We start from the raw sequence: 19382 nt of genomic DNA, 5'->3' as shown, positions 1-19382 counted from the left end.
TATCATTTCCGGTGTCTGCAAGTACAATTACAATTTTCCTGGTTCATTCGCTTGGTAGCTTCGAAACAATGAGAAAAAACCATTTCAGTGCTTAGAGGTGTACGAGTCCACTTAATCAATGACTTAACAGAGCCCACTTGAAATCGAGTCCACTTGACGTGAATTTTGGTTGTTAATTTTAGAACACATTGAAAACTTGGATTTAAGGTTTACATCTCCCAAAAATAATAACGATCATTCATAGCTAGGCCTCAGCTAAAAATTAAGCGTTGACTCCCAAAAGTTTGAAGCGAGCTGTTGAGTTGAGGCCCATAGCGAATTTTAAAACAAGTAAGCCGTTGAAGATTCAAGATTTTTAGGTGAAAGAAAAAGTAGATAATTCCATAAAGCACATTCCGAGGCTCCCGAAGGTTTTTGGTATCAAGGGGTCCTTACGGTTCCTTCCTTGAAAACGGCGCATCTTTACTACAATGATTATTACTGTGTAAGTGCTTCTTTTCAGGTCAAATCATTTCAATCCCTGAAAGAAATTTAGGCTTCAGGGGAAACTCTCCACCTACCCTTCTCCAAAGCCAACATACAATGACTTAAACACCAATTTCTCAATTAGGGCAAAATGTTAGCTTTTTTAGGGGAGGTAGAATGTTTAGTTAAGGTAAAAAAAAAAACACCGCAAAAACCGTGTGCGATCAATCTTGCTCAACGTCGGATCCAAAAAGATCGTGATCAGTCCTGAATAGATCAAATTGAAAACGTTACAGTCAAGAGGACTTTAGCAGGGACTGATCAAACAACGTTAAATAGAGTTACCTTGCGATATTTCGACTGGCCAATACCAGTCTTCGTCAGATTTATTGAGATATCACGAATTTACAGAAATATATATGACGTAAAATAATGACCGGAAATTACATAATATGACGTGTTATGGTGTGGCTACTTAAAAAGACAAGGTAACAAAAAAATAAAAGATATACTATATATAGTTACAGTTCATCACGTTTATTGATGCCCAGAGGCTCGGGTGGGCTTCACGTGCTTTCCTGAAAGAATCACGCGCATTTTTAAGTTTTTCAATAGAAGGCCTAAATTGATCCTTCAAAAAAGTGACCATTGCAAACGTAAGTTTCTACTCTGAGTTGTATTTGCGTGATACTGTTATTTCGGTGCTGTATTACTCTACATGGAGCTTCTGACCTTGCACCAATGAGAATAAAACAGTTAAGGGTGCTTTAAATTGCCCTGAAGACTCACTGAGTTGCGCAGAAGATTCAGAGAAAACTTGAGATTTCATCGGGGAGGACTTATTTTGGTGATTTTTACAAGTATAGCATCAAAACGTGAAAAAAATTAGCGCAAATTTTTCAACTTTTCCATCCTTACCATAACAAGAAACAGTTTAAATGCCTAAAAACTGTAAAAATAGTCTTAAATAACAAAACTGGGCCACTACTTTTCGGACTGCAATGGCGCGTGCCGAATGCAACTGATCGATGTGGAGACACTTGATAGCTTTTTTTTTTAGAAAAAGGAAGTCGCGTGACAATTGGCAGTATAAGCATGTGGTGCGGCTGCCTATTACGCTGTAATACAAGGGGTTCTAACTTTCGGGGTTTTCCCAATGAAATTCTAAAATATACTCATTCAGGAGCCCATTATGGGCTCCTGACTCATTCAAACGAAAGCTGTTCGCTTCGTTCCCGATAGCTATGACCAGGATTATTATGTTGTGCAATTGAATGTTTCTTATCAAAAATATGACCATTCAAGTGAAAAATACAGAGCAGAACTTTCCTGGTGCAAGAATTTTAATTTTGCTGTTTTATGGTATAAAAAGAGTTATCAACAGATCTTCTGGATCTCAGATACTGAAAAAAAAATCGAAATTCACGTAGCTGGTAACTTCCATTAGATAGTAGTTGAGTTTTTATTTTGATTCTTAATTTGATTCATATAAGCCGGCTAAGAAATCAAGGCCAGTGCTTTTTTAAGAGCACATCCGATTTTTACAGACTATCGGATGTTGTCACTTTCCAGGCCGCCCAAAATAATTAGGGATCTTGAACCATTAAACTGAGATAATAGAGAGGAAAAGTCGTCACGTTCATTTTTGAATGACAACAAACCTATAAAGTCAATTAAAAGTCTATTGGCATTATTTCAAACTTCACCGATCTTATTCAGTTTCATTTAATTTGGCAAATCTTGGCGAAGTTTTCTTTGGGACCGTATCTATCGTTATCTAAGTTTAGAAAAAGAAAGCGACAATTTTTGTGTTGTGTTCTGACCTACTCCATGAAGAGGGCTCGTGAAGTTAGGAAGTTTCATGTGGTGCAACGACGGCAGAGAAATGTGCAAAATAGCGTGGTGCACGTGCAAAGTGAACGTGGTGCACATGCAAAGCTGTTGTTTGTTAATATTAACATATCATTTTTTGCCGTTCTCCTTCCCATCGCCGTCGTCATAGGTTTTGTTGTCATCCAGAAAAAGTGCTACCATGGTAACGCGACGTCACTTGTCCTCCCTTTGAACTTCCTTTGTTTTTGGTCTTCCTTGCTTCATCCGCACTCATTCGTATGCGTGTCTCGTTCGGTTACTAAAATAGTATCTTACTTCATGTCTAATTTGAAAACTTTTTAAAATGCGAATCAAAATTACTAGAAAAAAGAAAATAGCACGAACTTGTTGGAGCAAAACTTTGACCTCTCATTCAATGCAAAGAAAAAGGACAAACAAGCGCTCACTTATCAAATTTGCATTTCATTTTCTATATAAACGATTTGTGGTAGCGTCGATTTTTCATTCCTCGACTGCTCATATCCAGTTGCACTTCAACTTGGCTTTGTCCTAACTCACTGCAATACCCAGGTAAGGTGAGGTGATGAGACAAAAATATTATATCCTACGATTTCCGACAAGTTGATTATTAACTCGCCTTGCATCACTACCGTTTCATGTTTGGCGGAAAATACGGCAGAGTAGCTTCCATTATTTGTAAAAGAATGAAGCGTCCTCTCAAGGTATTAGCGACCTTGAGATCCGACGACGCCGACAGCAACGAGGACGTCAAAGAAGCAATAGGTTTAATAACCAAAACAACAATTTTGCACGTGCATCACGCTTTTTTGTACATTTCTTTGCAGTCACTGCACGACTACGACGTAGTCAGGGGCACCCAACGTCAATCTTCGGAAAATATCTGTTCGGAAGACGATTTGAGATCTAGAATTTTCGGAACATTTTTGTAAAATTTCTTGCTTGCCTACCTCTCCTAGGCTTTTCAAACATCTAAAAAGTGGCATAATTGCCCATTTTTAACGGATTTTTACTCTAAAAAGGTCACCTAGAATTTTCGGGAGCCTTTTTTCTTGCTGAAATTTTCGAAAAGGTAAGTTTTGATCCCTATAATTTTCGGATCACTAGACTTTCAGCTAGGAAATCCGAACAGATGAAAAATTTTTAGAGGATAAAAATATGCTTACATCTACCGTTTAAATACTAAAATACATTTAACAATGCTATGTTTAAGTGGTTTTGTACAATATTCTCGTTGGGTGCCCCTGCGTAGTTGCAGCCGGCCCACGCACTCGTCTAAACCATATGGAAGGTTTAGAGCGTCTGCGACACAGGCTACTACGACGTGAAAATGCCTAATTTCAATCTTTACAGAGGAAGTACACAAGCGACGACGAAATTTCCTCTCTATTTCTGAACTTGGATATGGTTCTCAGGAATTCAATTTTAGGAGTGTTCACCTACATTTGACAAAGTTAGTGACTTGGGGTAATCGCAATGAAGATTGAAAGAACGCGAATTCACTTTTTCAGTCGCCGTCCTCGGATCTTAAGGTTCCTATTATTCGCCATGGAACTTGAGGCATGAATTACTTGTGAATGACAAAAGAACGGTCTAGCTTCCTGCCCAACAAATATGTCTCCCAAGCATTATACAAAACGATACAAACACACAAAAAAAATGAACATTGAAAAACTGTTAGGGTAACTGAGAAGTTTTCCAAAACGACAATTGCAATCCGTTTCAATCTTCCAGTTTAAGTTTGTCCATCCATGCCTTCTATTTGCTGTGTTACATATACCTTCTTGTAATGTCTTGAACTGTTATTTTTACGTTTCACTCAGTTTTGTGGTAGTTGCTATTTGAATTTTTTTGAGAATTTCTAACTTTGCAATATCTTGACAGAGACGAAACATTTCTTTAGAAAAAAGGGCTTTTAAATTGTTAGGATCTTTGTTTTTACCTCAAAATGAAATACTCAGACGATTTTTTGGTGAAAAACGTTGACGAGATAATTCTTATCACCAGGCCCGCCTCTTGAAAATGTTGGCTACAATCGGTGACAAAATTGCTGAGACTTTGTACTCAAATAGGGTAACTTCAGAGGACAAAAGAATATCGACACCCCTCCCCTGTCCCCTCCATTTAAAGTTGGGGTGTTTGTTGTTTTCTATAGGTAGCTCGAACGGCAGCACAACATTGCATGGAGGGAGTGGGGGATGAAAGGCTAAATTTTTCCCTTCTGAAGTCAGAAAAACGTCAAAAAGCCCCCTTAGAGCGAAGTGTCGATCTCAACTCATTTTGTCGCCGATTGAGTTCAATTGAAAAACATTATGCCAAAAGTCTGGTGAACTAAGTAAGGAGCCATCTGAAGTCAATCTTTACCCCGGCTACCTAGAAGTGGGATAATTCTTCGAGCGTTGGTATATGTTTCGCCAAAGATTATCAATTTTTTTTTTCAAAAAAAAATAGACCTACATATTTGTTGCTTAAATTAGCAAAAAAACGTTCTAAAGGGAATGCCTTAATTTGGTTGATGGGAGTTAAAGCTGCTTCGTGGCTTGCCCCAAACACAGCAACTGTTGTAGTAATGTTTCCTTTGACAAAAAGTTTGTAAGTGTTTCACCGCCCGGACGTTGTAAAACATTGCTATGCATCATAAGGTTCTTTTAACCCTTTGGGGATTGTTTCCGACAATTAAGCCTCCGACCATGATTTTTGGTAACATTCTGTTTTTTGGTCCTCAGTTTAAACAGCTTGAAATCTTCTTCGCATTCCGAGTTCACCATGATAGGAACCACACAGGAAAAGTTGAGGGAGCAAATCTGCAGTGATAAACAGAGAAGCATCAGTAAAATCACCATTGTGGGTGTAGGACAAGTAGGAACAGCGTGTGCGTACAGTATTATGCAGCAGGTAATACCATTAGAGGGGTTAATTTAAGCATCACGTTTAGGTCAAAAGGGAACTCGAATTTGTACCACGTGATCAAGTTTCCTCTTTATTTGTAGTTTACTGATGTTCTTTATTTCTACGCCTAAATTATAAAGTGGGAAACAAAACTGGCTATAAAAAAGAAAGACAAATGGAAAAAAGTAGGCGAGAAAGAACGATCGAAATAAATTCGCGAAAAACAATAACGCCCAAATCTTCGTCCAACGTTCTGAAAAGAATCACACAAATATGGAGAACGAAAGGCGCCCCAGCGTTTGAAAATTAATGTAATGTTCTTCATTTTGATTTCTAGGATATATGCCAAGAACTTGCTTTAATTGGAAGACGCCAAGAGATTCTTAAAGGAGAAATGATGGACTTACAGCACGGTTTGCCGTTTGTGGAGGAAACTTCCATCCGTGCTAGTACTGGTAAATCAGCCTGATAGTCTGAAAAAGGGAAAAGCTTGAAAATATAGAATTTTTAAACTCACACTACTGGAAAACTTGTCCAATATAAACCCTTTTCAAACGTGTTTAAAAAAACAGAGTTTCTCGTTTCAAATTTATCTAGAAAGAAAAAGAGCAGTTGAAAATTTCGTCTTGGGAAGAAAAACGTCCTAAAATCATAATAAAAGAAAAATTGAAGTCAGGAGCGATTACTACATTGGAACAAGAATGGAACAACTCGCAATTTTCAGATAATCCTTTTATTCTTAGCATAAAATAGCGAGGGGCTCAAAACAAGTAATACTGTGTGTATCATAAAGACTATTTTGGTTCCAGTCGGTTCCAAAGAGTAATGAGAGTTCTCCTTTATTTTTGTAGACTATGCTGTCAGTGCCAACTCAAACCTGTGCATAGTGACAGCGGGCGAACGTATGAGAGAGGGTGAGAGCAGAAGAGATCTGCTGCTAAGAAACTTTGAGATTTTCAAAGGTAGATGCCTTCATATTAAAAGCTAACATGCAGTAAATCAACAAATAACTTATAATCTTTTACGATGTCTTTTCATAATGTGAAGCAAACAATCACTTCCCGGGCCTTTTGTTAAGTCGAAGGCTTCTCTGCAGAAAATTCCCGCGTGGCTGAGAAGGTTCAGACCTCAATACGTGATGGTCAAAAATAGTCAAATTCTTAACTCACTGAGTGAGTGTGGTTTATCTATTAAACCCATGAAAAATCCTTTTCTAGAGTTTGAGTTCTTATTTAGACTTCAATTCCTTCTTAGGGCCGGTATTAAATTATGTTACAGCGTATTGCACAAGCGTGGAAACGTTCGATCACACCGTAGGCCGGTAATAGCACATACACATTGCGGACCTATAACTGTATTGCCGCACAGATTGAAAGATTACGTATGTGCTCGCCGCCATGATGAAATGATACTCTGTGTCTAGTTTGCCTATTTAAAGTATACAGCCAGTTTAAAGTATACAATAGGCATGCGCAGATTTAACAAAGACCACGTGACTTAACCACGTGACGACAGCGAGAACGGCGCGCACAGATCTCCATTCATCGTGATTTCAGCAGATCATTCTCTTCTGACCTTGAAACAAAGAGATGGAAATATAGTAAAAATAATTTGGTGTTTGAAACAAATTGACATGTAATTTTAAAACGTTTATAATGGGTAAAGTCGTCTATTTTACAGATATCATTCCAAAGTTGGTAAAGCACAGTCCCAATACCGTACTGCTGATTGTTTCTAACCCAGGTAAGAAAAAAGAGCTAAAGATCTACAAAGTGCTTACTGTGATCAGGAAACCTTAAACAGTTCTTAACAAAACTAGAAAGCTCCAAACTTTTTTTGAAAAACTTGAGGACATCGTAAACACGAAAATGGACAAAGGCTTGTTGAGCCAGTTTCCACCAAGAAGGCTACGTTTCCTATGATGCGAGCCTTGTTCGACCGGTTCAAAATTCGTACGTTTAAGTGTTCGGTTCACACTGGAGTCACCTTAGCACTAGGAAGATTTAAACGCCTAGCAGTTCAAAGTTCCCTGTGAATAGAGTGAACTTAATTGAAGGGTCCCGGGTGAACGAAGGGTCAGCTAAATTTTTCAGCCGCTCGAAAGTTTTTTCGGTACCCGTGTGAATGTAGCCTAAGATTGCTTACGACGTGGCACTGAATGTATAGAGTGTTTTCATATGACGTCACGGCGGCCATGTTGGGAATTAAACACTTTTCTCATGTAAACGCTTTCTTTTGTTCCAATAAATTTGCATAGATGCTGGCCACGTGAGTGAAAACGCTCTATAAAACACCCACGACTAATGCCACTCCCGCATTCACTGGTATAGCAATATCTGTTTTTTCGTTATGTTTCAGTTGAGGTCTTGACCTACGTGGCGTGGAAAATCAGCGGTCTTCCAGCTGATCGTGTGATAGGAAGTGGAACCAATCTGGACACAGCTCGGTTTCATTTTTTGATCGGCGAAAAGCTAAACATCCCACCAAACGGTGTGAATGGCTGGATCATCGGAGAACATGGCGACTCTAGTGGTACGTAAAGGATGAATCGCAAGTCACTCCCTCCCGGGGCCGCTTTTAACACGGTTAAGACATCCTTCCCCCACCCCGCCGCTAACCACAACACCCACAGACTAGTCCCAGCACTACCTTAACCGTAATCTTTCTTGAGCTTGAGTAAACATTAAAGATCCACCATAGGCTTCTTCTGCGTCATAATACGAGCAGTCTCTCATTGCTCTCGGCGAGAATAGATCGCAGTAGATATGCGAAACTAGAACGCCGGTGGAAATTGCCTCCATAAAGAGAGTTAACTCGCGTAATCGCATTTAGGCACTCTGATAAAAAAAAAGATCAGCTTGTCAACGTTTCTCGCGGGTGTCAAATTTCACCCGCGCTCGTGTATTTTTTTCTTTCTAAAAAATGAAGGACTACATATACACTAACTAAATGTAAGATCGCTCAATTGCTCAATCTGTAAAGTACCCTAGTTTGAGTGTTCCACCCATGTTTGCGATTTGTTTCGCAAATGAAACGAAACATCTAGTTTTTCACTCCTCCTTTTACCATAAATTTGCATAATTTTACTTTTTCACTCGCCCCGTGGCTCTGAGGAAAGAAAGGCGACTGCTCTTGTGTCCGTTTTCGATTTACAAAATCGCGATTCAAGGGAATTCCCTTAAAAAATAATTTCTTTGCTGCTGTCTTTATACAGTGCCTATTTGGAGTGGAGTGAATATTGACGGCGTGATGCTCAAGGATCTCAACCCACAGATAGGCACAGAATCGGACCGTGAAAACTGGAACGAGATTCACAGGAAAGTTATTATGAGGTACAGTCGTAGAATTTGTTCGCGTTCACGGACGCGCGTCTTAATTTCCCTTCAAACGCCCGCGACGAGTGCCGCGAACCATTGCCTTTCGTTATAGTACAAAACAGAAGCAGATAACCTATATGCTTCTGTACAAAACTAATGAATTGTAGCTTGCGTGGATGCGCCTCGGAGGATTGAGTTCTCGCGCGCCTTTAAATAATTCCTTCTTCAAACGAGGTTTCTTATAAGCAAAGCAGACTAAACTCAGAGGGCCGATTATTTAATGGAAGACAAACTTAGACATCTTCCACGATGAACATCCTTTGTTTAGTAGGATTGCCAAAATAAAAAATTATTAACTTGGAACACGGTCTGTTCTAAATGGGACAAATTCCCTTTAAACAACTGATCCAAAGACTTTATTCAGTTGTTCTTTCCACAGCATTTCAGTTTTGTCTGATGGCGCGAAAGGACACCTCATTTGCATATGTTCACGTAAACATTTGAAAATAAACTCCATAGTGCATGTTCGATTGTTAAAGCTGACCTTTTTTCGTATTTAGCGCATATGAAGTGATTAAACTCAAGGGCTACACTTCCTGGGCAGTTGGTCTCAGTGTCGCTAACATTAGCAAGGCGTTACTAGGAAATATGGCGAACGTCCAGGCCGTCTCCACCATCGCAAAGGTAACTGACTTTCCATGCTGACTTTCAAAACCTTCCTTTCTTTTTCTCACCACAAACGTTAGCACGCTTATTTCCGTTGAAGGAGGTAAAGTCCTCTCCCGATCGCTAAATGATAAAATTTCTAAGATTTGATGCCTTGGGTCAGCATTCATCTATAAATGATAACCGATAACTTGTTTTCGCCACAACGAAATTCTTGCTAAAACTCGTAGTAGACTGGCGACGGCTACCACATTTTCCCGCCAAAATGACGTTAGTTGGCGCGCGTGCCCAGTTTTTTTCCAGCCTCGTTTTCTACACGAGACAAGTGTACAGTGGAGCTTTACATTTCTTATCATACTTTTACTGTTGCTTTTCCTTTTGAAGCGATGAATCATTCGAGATTCGGACATTAACTTTTAATTACGGCAGTACATTTATTTGTTATAACATTCCTTTACAAAAGCTGTCACCGTCAGCGTGGACAATTCTTCTTTAATGCCAAAGATACGTATTTTGATATAGTCCTCATGTCTATGATACGGCTCTGAATTGCAGCCTCCAAGCTCTCTCTTTTTTGCCGTTCCAAGATAGTATCGAAATAGCCTGAGATTGCTCTCGTCCCCAGAGCCCGGCCGTCGTTTCGTTTGGTCAGGTGGCCGAGATTTATGTAGTAGATGTATGTAAAGGCATTGCTCATTAACCATCTTATTTTTTTTAGGGATTTTACGGGATCAAGGAAGAGGTTTTCTTGAGTTTACCCTGCGTTCTTGGCACCCATGGGATCAAGTCCGTCGTGAGCCAGCAGCTAGATGAAAACGAGGTTAACCAAATTCAGGGATGCGCGCGCATCATGCATGAGCTGCAGCAATCTCTGGTGTTTTGATTGAGTTCGAGATAAAGCAGGAAAAAAGGACAATAAGCACATGTACGACTTGCAATTTTTTCAAGTCATCGTGTCTTTCTTCTTGCCGAGGAACAAGAAATTGAAATAGTTTTATTTCGTTTTCATTACACGATTTCAAATAGACCGTATGTATTGGAATATCTTAGCAAAAAACCTTTCGTTTTAGCGAGACAGGCAATCGGCCCCCCCTACAAGGGCCTAGGACTAGATCATCATCTGAGGCAATCCTTTGTTTTTTGTTGACAAATTACGTCGGAATAAATCAATGAGACGTTGGTCAGTTAATATAAGATCGAAATGATAGAAATGAGGGAAATGATATTGCTGCGCACCGTCAAGTCGACAAACAAAATAAACAATAAAGAAGTCCGAAGGGCTTCATAACAATCCCACTCTATTAACAATATAAATTTTCTAGAATTCAAGCAAGAGATCCTCAGATATGAAGCTTTTCCACAGTAGATTTACAAGTTATATTTCCCTTTGCATGCATAATGTTGTATATAATTTATAAACAATATTGGAATTGTAATATAGCATATTTTATTTTTTTTAAACTTATTTTCTCGAATACATTAGCTCTACAGCCACTCTGTAAATTTCGAGCATAAATAAAGTATATGTATGTATGTATGTATAGTGAAGCTGATCAAACCTTTAGATAATATTAATAATTAGCTAGTATCAATTTTATGAGAAAAGCTGTAAATTAATAATGATGATGAGGATTTAAAAGTGAAAATCTGTTTATACAAATGTAGAGAATGTTTAATGCTTTATCTGTTGACCAGCCTGCAAAACTCTGACAAATGGTAGAACAGAAAACATGCAAACAGCAACTTAACTCTAAGAAAAAAATTATGAGCATTTGGTTGTAATGATGCTGAGAAACGTTTAAAACAAGACAACATTAAGATAAATATGGTACAAATAATTATTATCAGACTATAAAGCATGTATAGTTATTACATATAGTTATTAGTATAGGTAATGGCATAATTTGTAGTGATAGCTGGCATAAATACCACGAATGACTGAAAAAACTGTTATACGAAATTTCAAGAGCTGTTAGAAGAGTGAAATTTGAGACAGTTTTGAAATATCACAAGTGGTATTTATGCCAAATATCAACACAAATCATGCTATTATTTGTTTATATACTACTACCCACAAAACGTTTGTAATTTTCACATGTAAGTATTTCAAATTAAGCTGAAATACCTCTGCTCTAAGCCAATCAAATTGCAGAAATTTCTCATGTAGTAGTATAACAAGCTTAATTAAGCTCAGAAATGGGCTTAACACTTTTGTTTTGCAAATCCAATCCAAATGTCAATTTGTAATCGAATCAGTTTTTATTTAAATCTTAAGCCAGAAGCATAATTTCGTTCGATACACATGTTCTTTGAAACCTAAGTTATACAAAGGGAAAACGCAAACGTGTAAAAGAAGAAGAGCTTTAAAATAATTAATATTTTGTTCTCCTATATCATTTTGAAACATCGTCCATGAGAACGCATTAATTTGCCATAAAAAAATTCCTCATCTGTCAAATCACGTTCTAATTCCTCTAGTTTCTCGATGTGACGAAGTTTCTTCCTGAATTTACGAAGTTCAACAACAATCTTCAGTAGCTCTTCGTCAGCCATTATCCAAACAGTGAAGGGAGAAGACTGGGGCGAGAGAGCTTCTCAATAAACTGGGGGAAGGGAGGGAGGGGTTGTACGATTATCACCAAGAGCAGTGAAACATCCATCCTTGGGGACCCGGGGGCAGATTGTGGGGCCAAAGGAAAGTCAAAACGGACTTTTCTTCGCGCCATTTTTTTCCGCTCGTTAAGACTTTCCCTTGCCCCCACAATCTTCTCCTGGGTCTCCGAGGATATGGAACATCATATCAAGGAAGTTAAAGAGCTTAACAGCCAGTTTATAAAACTGCAGAACAATATTAGAGTCTTCGGACAGGGACGCCCAACAACGGTTTCCTCCTAAATGCATTGAAAACACTTTTTAGGCAATCCAGAGTACTTTTAGATCTCTAGAATGCATTCTAAGTGGCGCTATAAAATTTGTATCTGTTCGGTCATCCCAGGGGAACTTGAGTCTTTTCGAAATTGTAAGGGCTTCAATATTATTTTCCTGAAAATTTTAGGTGGAATTTAACGTATTACGAAGGGGAGACTTATATTCTGATCCCTATTTCCATCACATTTTTGATATAGACTATTTTATGTTTCCTTTTTATAACGAAAAATAGCCTAACCTGGGGAGTACAATGTGAAAAATTAAACTTAGGGAATTTATTAGACGAGCTTCAAAAATTGCACAATCCATGAATGGAACGGTCATGTAGAAATAGCCGTCCTCAACAAATAGAAAATTCTAGGCAATATTTGCTTCTCCGAACAGATATTTTACAGAAAACAGTCGTTGGGTGTCCCTGGTCAGAGAGGGTAGAATAGAAGCGACATCGTAACGCATATTGAAAATACGATTTACGACCTTCTTTGACTCCTTAGAAAACACGGCTTGACAAAAAAAGGAGCAAAAACCGAACAAAGCCTGTCTCTATCATGTCGTTCAGATGTGCCTCCGGAAATTTACTTATTTATCAGAAACATGGCTCTCTAACCAGAGGCACCCAAAGAAAATTTTTGGAAAATATCCGTATCTGTTCGGAAGACGATTTGAGATCTAGAATTTCCGGAACATTTATTGTAAAATTTCTTACTTGCCTGCCTCTCCTAGGATTTTCGAACATCTAAAAAATGGTATAATTGCCCATTTTTAACGGAGTTTTACCCTAACAAGGTCACCTGGAGTTTTCGGGAGCCTTTTTTCCGGTTGAAATTTTCGAACTGAAGGTAAGTTTTGATCCCTATAATTTTAGCATCATTAGACTTTCAGCTAAGAAATGCGAACAGATGAAAAATTTTTAGGGGATAAAAATATGCCTATATCTACCGTTTAAATACTAAAATACGTTCAACAATGCTATGTTTAAGTGGTTTTGAACTATGCTCTCGTTGGTTGCCCCTGTCTACCTTCCTATATGCATGACGTATTAAACTGTTCCTACAAATATGACTATAAAAAACTCTTTACGTGGGCAGAACAGCCCAGCCGGGTCAAAGTACAGGTCGAGGAACATTTAGTATTTTAACATGAGCAATATCAGGAAAAATGGTTACCATGAGAAATGCACTAAATGGTTGACTGAACTGTAACTGCATAAACATGGATATCTATTCCTCTTCCCGGTGAGCGAACTCTACTCAATAATCCAGCTAAAAGGACAATATCAGATCGGTAGCTGACATCTTTTTAAATCTTTTAAAAGTGTCGAGTATATGAGCAGTGGAAACGTTTTGGATACTATCAGGGACTATGACGATTAACATTTGCAGTTCACGTTTCAAAATTGACAAACTAGTACAAACATATATTACACTTAAGATTTCAAGAGATCTAATAAATAAAACAGGCTCTGTACAAACAAAACGAAATGAGATATACACTTGAACTCCTTATGAATTTTTTTTAAGAAGTTAAAAGTGGACGCGTAGTCTAGAACATTTGTTTGTCAAGTCACGTATTTCAGTCGTAAAAATCGACAAATTTGTGGGCGGCAATCTTTATGATCATTTGCGGTGTTTGCAAGTACAATTACAATTTTCCTGGTTCATTCGCTCGGTAGCTTCGAAACAATGAGAAAAGACCATTTCAGTGATTAGAGGTGTACGTGTCCACTTAATCCATGACTTAACAGAGTCCACTTGAAATCGAGTCTGCTTGACATGAAGTCAAAACATCTTGAAAACTTGGATTTAAGGTTTACATCTCCCAAAAATAAGAACAATCATTAATAGCTGGGCCTCAGCTAAAAATTAAGCGTTGACTCCCAAAAGTTTGAAGCGAGGTGTTGGGTTAATTCTAGACCAAACTGGAATTGATTTTGGATCTCGTTACAGAATGTTATCTAAAGGTTGCGAAAGACAAGACACATATTCGCTATTTTCATCATAGCGAATTTTAGAACAAGTATAAAGCCGTTGAAGATTCAAGATTCTAAGGTGGAAGAAAAAGTAGATAACTTCCTAAAGCACATTCCGAGGCCCCCGAAGGTTTTTCGGTATCAAGGGGTCCTTACGGTTCGTTCCTTGAAAACGGCGCATCTTTACTACAATGGTTATTATTGTGTAAGAGCTTCTTTTCTGGTCAAATCCTTTCAATCCCTGAAAGAAATTTAGGTTTCTGGGGAACTGCCGACCTTCATCTCCCCTATGCCAACATAAACACCAATTTCTCACAGTAGGGCAAAATGTCACATTAGAGGAGGAAGATTCCCAGAAGCTTAGATTGATTTTTCAAAAAAGTGGCCATTGCAAAAGTAAGTTTCTACTCTGAGTTGCACTATTTACGTGGTACTGTTATTTCGGTGCTGTATTACTACAAGAGGAGGTTCTGACCTCGCACCATCGCGAATGAAACATTTAAAAGTGCTTTAAAATGCCCCTGAAGACTCACTTACAAAGAAGATTTAAAACTTGAGATTTTATTGGAACGGCTTGGAAACTAAAATTTCGAGGACGTTTTTGGACTTTTTACATTTAGGGCATGAATTTTTCGTCATTTCAGGCCATGGAACCTAAAAATGAGCCTAGCTAGCTGTAAAAAGGGGCAATACGGACGCAATACGTCCTAGCCGGCATGATCGCATGCTGTTTACTGAAAATTCCCTCATCCATGTCAGGAAATTCTGTATTTTAAAACCTCCCCTAGGGCATGACTCAGCAACTGAGGACATTTCTGCTACGTTTTCAATGTTGGTTAGCATGCAAGGATTTTTCCCATGCCTATCGTCAATGATTTGCTCACTGGTAATAGAGGGGGTGGCCCCAGAGTGGTTTTGCATTGAAATTGGCATGCAACAGAATTTCGCATGCCCTGTAAGCATAATTTGAGGTTCCGTGACCTTCTCACCCAGGCCGCGAGAAGCCTAGGTTCTAGTAATAAGTAATTCATACCCAGCAAAATCTCCGGCATGCCCGGCATGCCAAATTCTCCGGCATGCCGGGCATGCCAAATTTTCTGGCATGCCCGGCATGCCAAATTCTCTGGCATACCGGGCGTGCCATAATCTGGGTCATGCCGGGCATGCCAAAATCGGTCTCTGGCATGCTCTCAACGCACAGGTTATAATTCCTTGAATCTACAGAGATTTTAAGCCTGGCTAAAAAAAAAAAAAAACTAAACAGATCACAGTCCTTATCTTTTGATGAACGGTTACACGATGACGTCATTGCTGTTCCTTTCATTTTCATAGATTTGGTTGTCCCAGCGAAGTTTAAATAACAAAAGCTCTAATTTTCACAAGAAAGAAAAACCCTGAGGGATTCTGCCGTAGTAATAAAACAGCGTCATCGTGGAGATGACCTGTTGGGGGATTGTAAAAACTCCTCACCCCTTTTAATGGGTCTTTAATAGGATTCCCATTTCACATTGCGAATAAAATGGAATTGACTGAAATCAGTAAAAAGAGAGACAGAGACTATTTTCATTGTATAATAAAATGCATCTATGTTCCATGAAAGCTTTTAAAAATACAAGGTTATAGAATATCTTTCAAAGTTCATTACAAACTGAGCTAAGCCCCAAAATCACTGTTCATTATTCAGTAAATTATGATGTTTGACAATGCAATGTGCTTAAATATAACGTTGCAATTACAAATCTCTCTAACGCAATTTTCCCTACGTCAGAAAAGCTGTTTTTATCTTGTTTCACATTTTGATAAGGAGTCTGAGTTCCTCTTTCGTGTTTTGTAGGCTTGCCAGGGATTAATGTTTTTGTGTCATTACCAGTGTCTGTGTTCTTTGTTTTTAACTCAAAGTAAGTCAGTAATAACTGACAGTATCAAAGAATTGCTCTCTAGAAAAGTAATTATCTCCTCGTCATGTCTGGAAGTTACCTGTAACAAAAAAGAAATGGAATGTTAACACATGCAAGGGCAATATGAAAAAAAGAAATAGAACATGTAGAGCTCAGCTTCTCTTAACATATTTTCATGCTGGCTTGTTGAGTCTGTTAAAGGTCGAAACTAATTGTCTGAGGATGATTTCACAAGAGTGTGCAATTGAGATAAATGCATGGTAAATAAAGTGAAAGAAACGTGGTTTTACATTAGCCAATTTACATTGCGTTGTTCGATGATGTTTACACGCTCTTCTACTGCGAAATAAACCTGTGCATTTGGATTTGCATGTCAAGATTATACCGAGTTTGACTGACACTTAATTGAACAACAGTTTCATTTTTAAGCAGGTGAGGTGTAGACCCATATAAAGCCGGAATATGTAAAGGAAACTCAGCGAAAACTTTTTCGCATCTTTTTGTGGCGATATTCTCTCATGGCCCGTCAGCTGATTAGGGCTTGCGAAGAAAAAGTAAATTAGGACCAAAGGTTAAAGCCTGTCCGGTTACATCATTTCGTATGTTTCGTATAAATAGGTCATAAAATAGGATTTAACGAGAGCGAATTTGTTTCTCATCGGTGTATAAAAAAGTGAAGCTATCAAATGAGAAGTTTATAGAGTATCAAAATTATTAAATTAAAAGCTCATATAATTAGGAAAATTCCTGTACGAAAACAATGCTAGTGACATTAAATTGATCAGATAAAATTCTCAGAAAAAATGTCGAATAAAAGCCTCATTGTTTGCTTTTGTTTTTGAGTAAAGGTAAATTTTTCGGCCCACAAAGCAAAGCTGAAAACGGGACTAAATCTTAGTTTTTTACATTGAATTTGTTTATTAGCTTAGTTTTCGTCCGTTTTAAAAGCTTTATAACCCAGTCATAATTTTCGGGTTAAAATAGTACAAAATCATTTCAAAAACCATGTTCATTCAAAGTAGAGCGGGCAAACGTGAACATTTTGTAATTCAAAAGTCGGACCCAGCCAGGTTGTTTAAGCTTAGAATTATTTGCATTTTAGTGTCCTATAAATTTACCAGAATCGCCTCTCAGAGGCTTACTGTAGCAAAGCATTTTGTAGTACACTCGTAGACAAGCAATGTAAGCCTTAAGTCTTTGCTTGGATGAGATGTCCAAAAGAAAAATTAGTTTTGTGGACCTAAACGCACATTCACAGACTGCTTATATTGAGTTGTTTACAACTTTGCATTGACACCTGCAGCATGTTCATTTTTTTAAAGCGAAATCCAAATCTGATTTTGGCAGTTGATTTACGGATATTTTATTTTGTCTCCAAAAGTGATTGTAATATCCGTTTGATTGTCTTTCAAACAACAGTCAAACTATGCAGCAAAAATAAGTAACTTTACCATTACAGTGAAAAAATATTACCGTAGGTGCCAAAAATAATTATACTCGAGCTATAAAATTAGATCTGACTTTTTTTAGCTTTGGTTTCTATATTTTTGAAGTTTTCTCTAGCTAGTCTTCTTAGCAGCAGAAGAAGATTACAAGACATACAAACAGAAACAATCCGAAGTGAACGAGTTGACAACCACTTATGCCGGAGTTCTTAGGCATGCTCAACAGCAAGATAAACTGAATGCCAAAAGGCTAATTTACGGGATTTGTTCGATATTCAGGCTTTTTCTTTACGAAATTAATACTAAATTTGTACTTACAGTCTCTCGCAGAATCCATTTCTTGTCCAGCATTCACCAACATCTCAACTATGCACCGCAGAAAAAAAAGACAAACAAGTGCGAAGACACATGACGACATCGTGACGCCACAACTGCCACGCTACATCAAACTAGATTCATCGTCATCCGAAAACACTTCTGCGGAAATTCGGCCGATTTCGTGCGTGCTCGGGGTATCTTCGGATGACGCAGATGACGTTGCTCAAAGGACTATCGTCAGCAAGGAGTAAAACAGTTTGCGAGATTCGCATAGCCGACAAGAAGCGTACTGAAAAACTAAGCAAAATCTCTCTGAGAAGGCAGTCCAAATTCACCAAATCTGAACGTCTTTGCAGTATTAACGTCGTACTCTCGTACTGACTTGAACGACCTGGTAAGCTTAATTTTCACCAGTCTTTTAATGCTGTTGACCGGGAAACATTCCGACGCGATAACTTAAGCATGGATAAGTTTATACTGAGAAGATTTGTTATCTTATTGTTTAAGACGCTTTTCCGCGATCAAATTTAAATCTGGACCTAGAAATGTCAGTATCGGTTTGAAATAAAAGGATTAATCTTTGATTGCAAGTTAAGTATTCTATTTTATGCATGAATAATGTTGTTTTGTTGTGCTTTTTATTTATAAATCCAGGCTTCTGTCTTCAGTTTTGCCAGTCGATCCCGTGACACACATTGTCACAAACATGACTTTTTTTGTTATGCATTTATTGCCAGGCATGAAACCTGTAACTTCAAGCTCCCTAAGATATATTTGGCGATTATATGTGATTCTCAGGATACGATGCTGAAGCGAACATCAAAATCAGTCTCGCTGGGCATGTCAATTTCTTGCCTGGCATGCCGGGCATGCCAAACCAAATAGCTTCACCATCGGCATGCCCGGCATGCCAAACCAGAGGAGCAAAAACTGGGAATGAATTATCAACCCGGCGAGAGATCTGGGACCTAAGTTTAGCTCGGTCAATTTTGGGCTGCGAGGGCATGAACCCATTTTTTCCATGCCTATGAGATGTTATTTCTAAGTACCAATGTTCCCTTGAATTTTGTCATGCCTAAATATATAAAATTTTCCCTCTCTCATTAATCCTCAGACTGGATGCGTTTTTTACGCTCGCTAGGCATGTTCCACTGAAAATCATGCCCATACCCTTATTCAAAACAAAATGCTATCAAATTTTAGTTTCCAAGCCGTTTTGGGGAGGACTTAAGCCATAATCATCAGATTTGGTGATTTGTACAAGTATAGTATCAAAACGTGATGAAAAATTAGCGCAAATTTTTCAACTTTTTCATCCTTACCATAACAGGAAACAGTGTCAATGCTTAAAAATAGTCTTAAATGACAAAACTGGGCCATTTTTTTGGAATGCAACTGATCGTCCTGATCGATGCGGAGACACGTGCTAGTGTTTTTAGAAGATAGCTAGTCGCGTGACAGTTGGCAGTGTGGTGCGGCTGCCTATTACGCTGTACACGAGGGTTCTAACTTTTGGTGTTTTCTTAATGAAAATATACAGCTCATTCAAACGAAAGCTGTTCGCTTCGTTTCCGATAGCTATGGTCATGATTATTATGTTGTGCAAAGTCATTCTTAGTTTTGAATCTTTCTTATC

At 38.3% G+C, this 19382-nt stretch overlaps 1 protein-coding gene and 1 long non-coding RNA gene across 2 annotated transcripts; one reads left to right on the top strand and one right to left on the bottom strand.

The window, feature by feature from the left end:
- The first annotated feature begins 2790 nt into the window (after nucleotides 1-2790).
- On the top strand, nucleotides 2791-10848 carry LOC140943536 (L-lactate dehydrogenase-like). Its single transcript, XM_073392626.1, has 9 exons — nucleotides 2791-2868; nucleotides 5043-5211; nucleotides 5543-5660; nucleotides 6057-6167; nucleotides 6886-6948; nucleotides 7564-7737; nucleotides 8420-8537; nucleotides 9083-9206; nucleotides 9907-10848. Exons 2-9 carry the CDS (start codon nucleotides 5083-5085, stop codon nucleotides 10069-10071), a joined length of 1002 nt encoding a protein of 333 aa, XP_073248727.1. The 5' UTR covers nucleotides 2791-2868; nucleotides 5043-5082; the 3' UTR covers nucleotides 10072-10848.
- Nucleotides 10849-15645: 4797 nt separating this feature from the next.
- Nucleotides 15646-17858, bottom strand: LOC140934492 (uncharacterized). Its single transcript, XR_012165113.1, has 2 exons — nucleotides 17747-17858; nucleotides 15646-16062 (listed from the first exon to the last, which is right to left on the bottom strand). It is a non-coding gene; the product is annotated as an uncharacterized lncRNA (long non-coding RNA).
- Between the last annotated feature and the right edge of the window lie 1524 nt (nucleotides 17859-19382).

Source organism: Porites lutea, chromosome 1 (assembly GCF_958299795.1).
Source record: "Porites lutea chromosome 1, jaPorLute2.1, whole genome shotgun sequence".
Classification (NCBI taxonomy): domain Eukaryota; kingdom Metazoa; phylum Cnidaria; class Anthozoa; order Scleractinia; family Poritidae; genus Porites; species Porites lutea.
This window is presented reverse-complemented; position numbering and strand designations above follow the sequence as displayed.

Coding starts and splice junctions, on each gene's coding strand:
- LOC140943536 (XM_073392626.1), top strand. CDS start 5,083: ATGATAGGAACCACACAGGAAAAGTTGAGGGAGCAAATCTGCAGTGAT. Junction 5,212..5,542: donor CGTACAGTATTATGCAGCAG/GTAATACCATTA, acceptor TTTGATTTCTAG/GATATATGCCAAGAACTTGC. Junction 6,949..7,563: donor GCTGATTGTTTCTAACCCAG/GTAAGAAAAAAG, acceptor GTTATGTTTCAG/TTGAGGTCTTGACCTACGTG.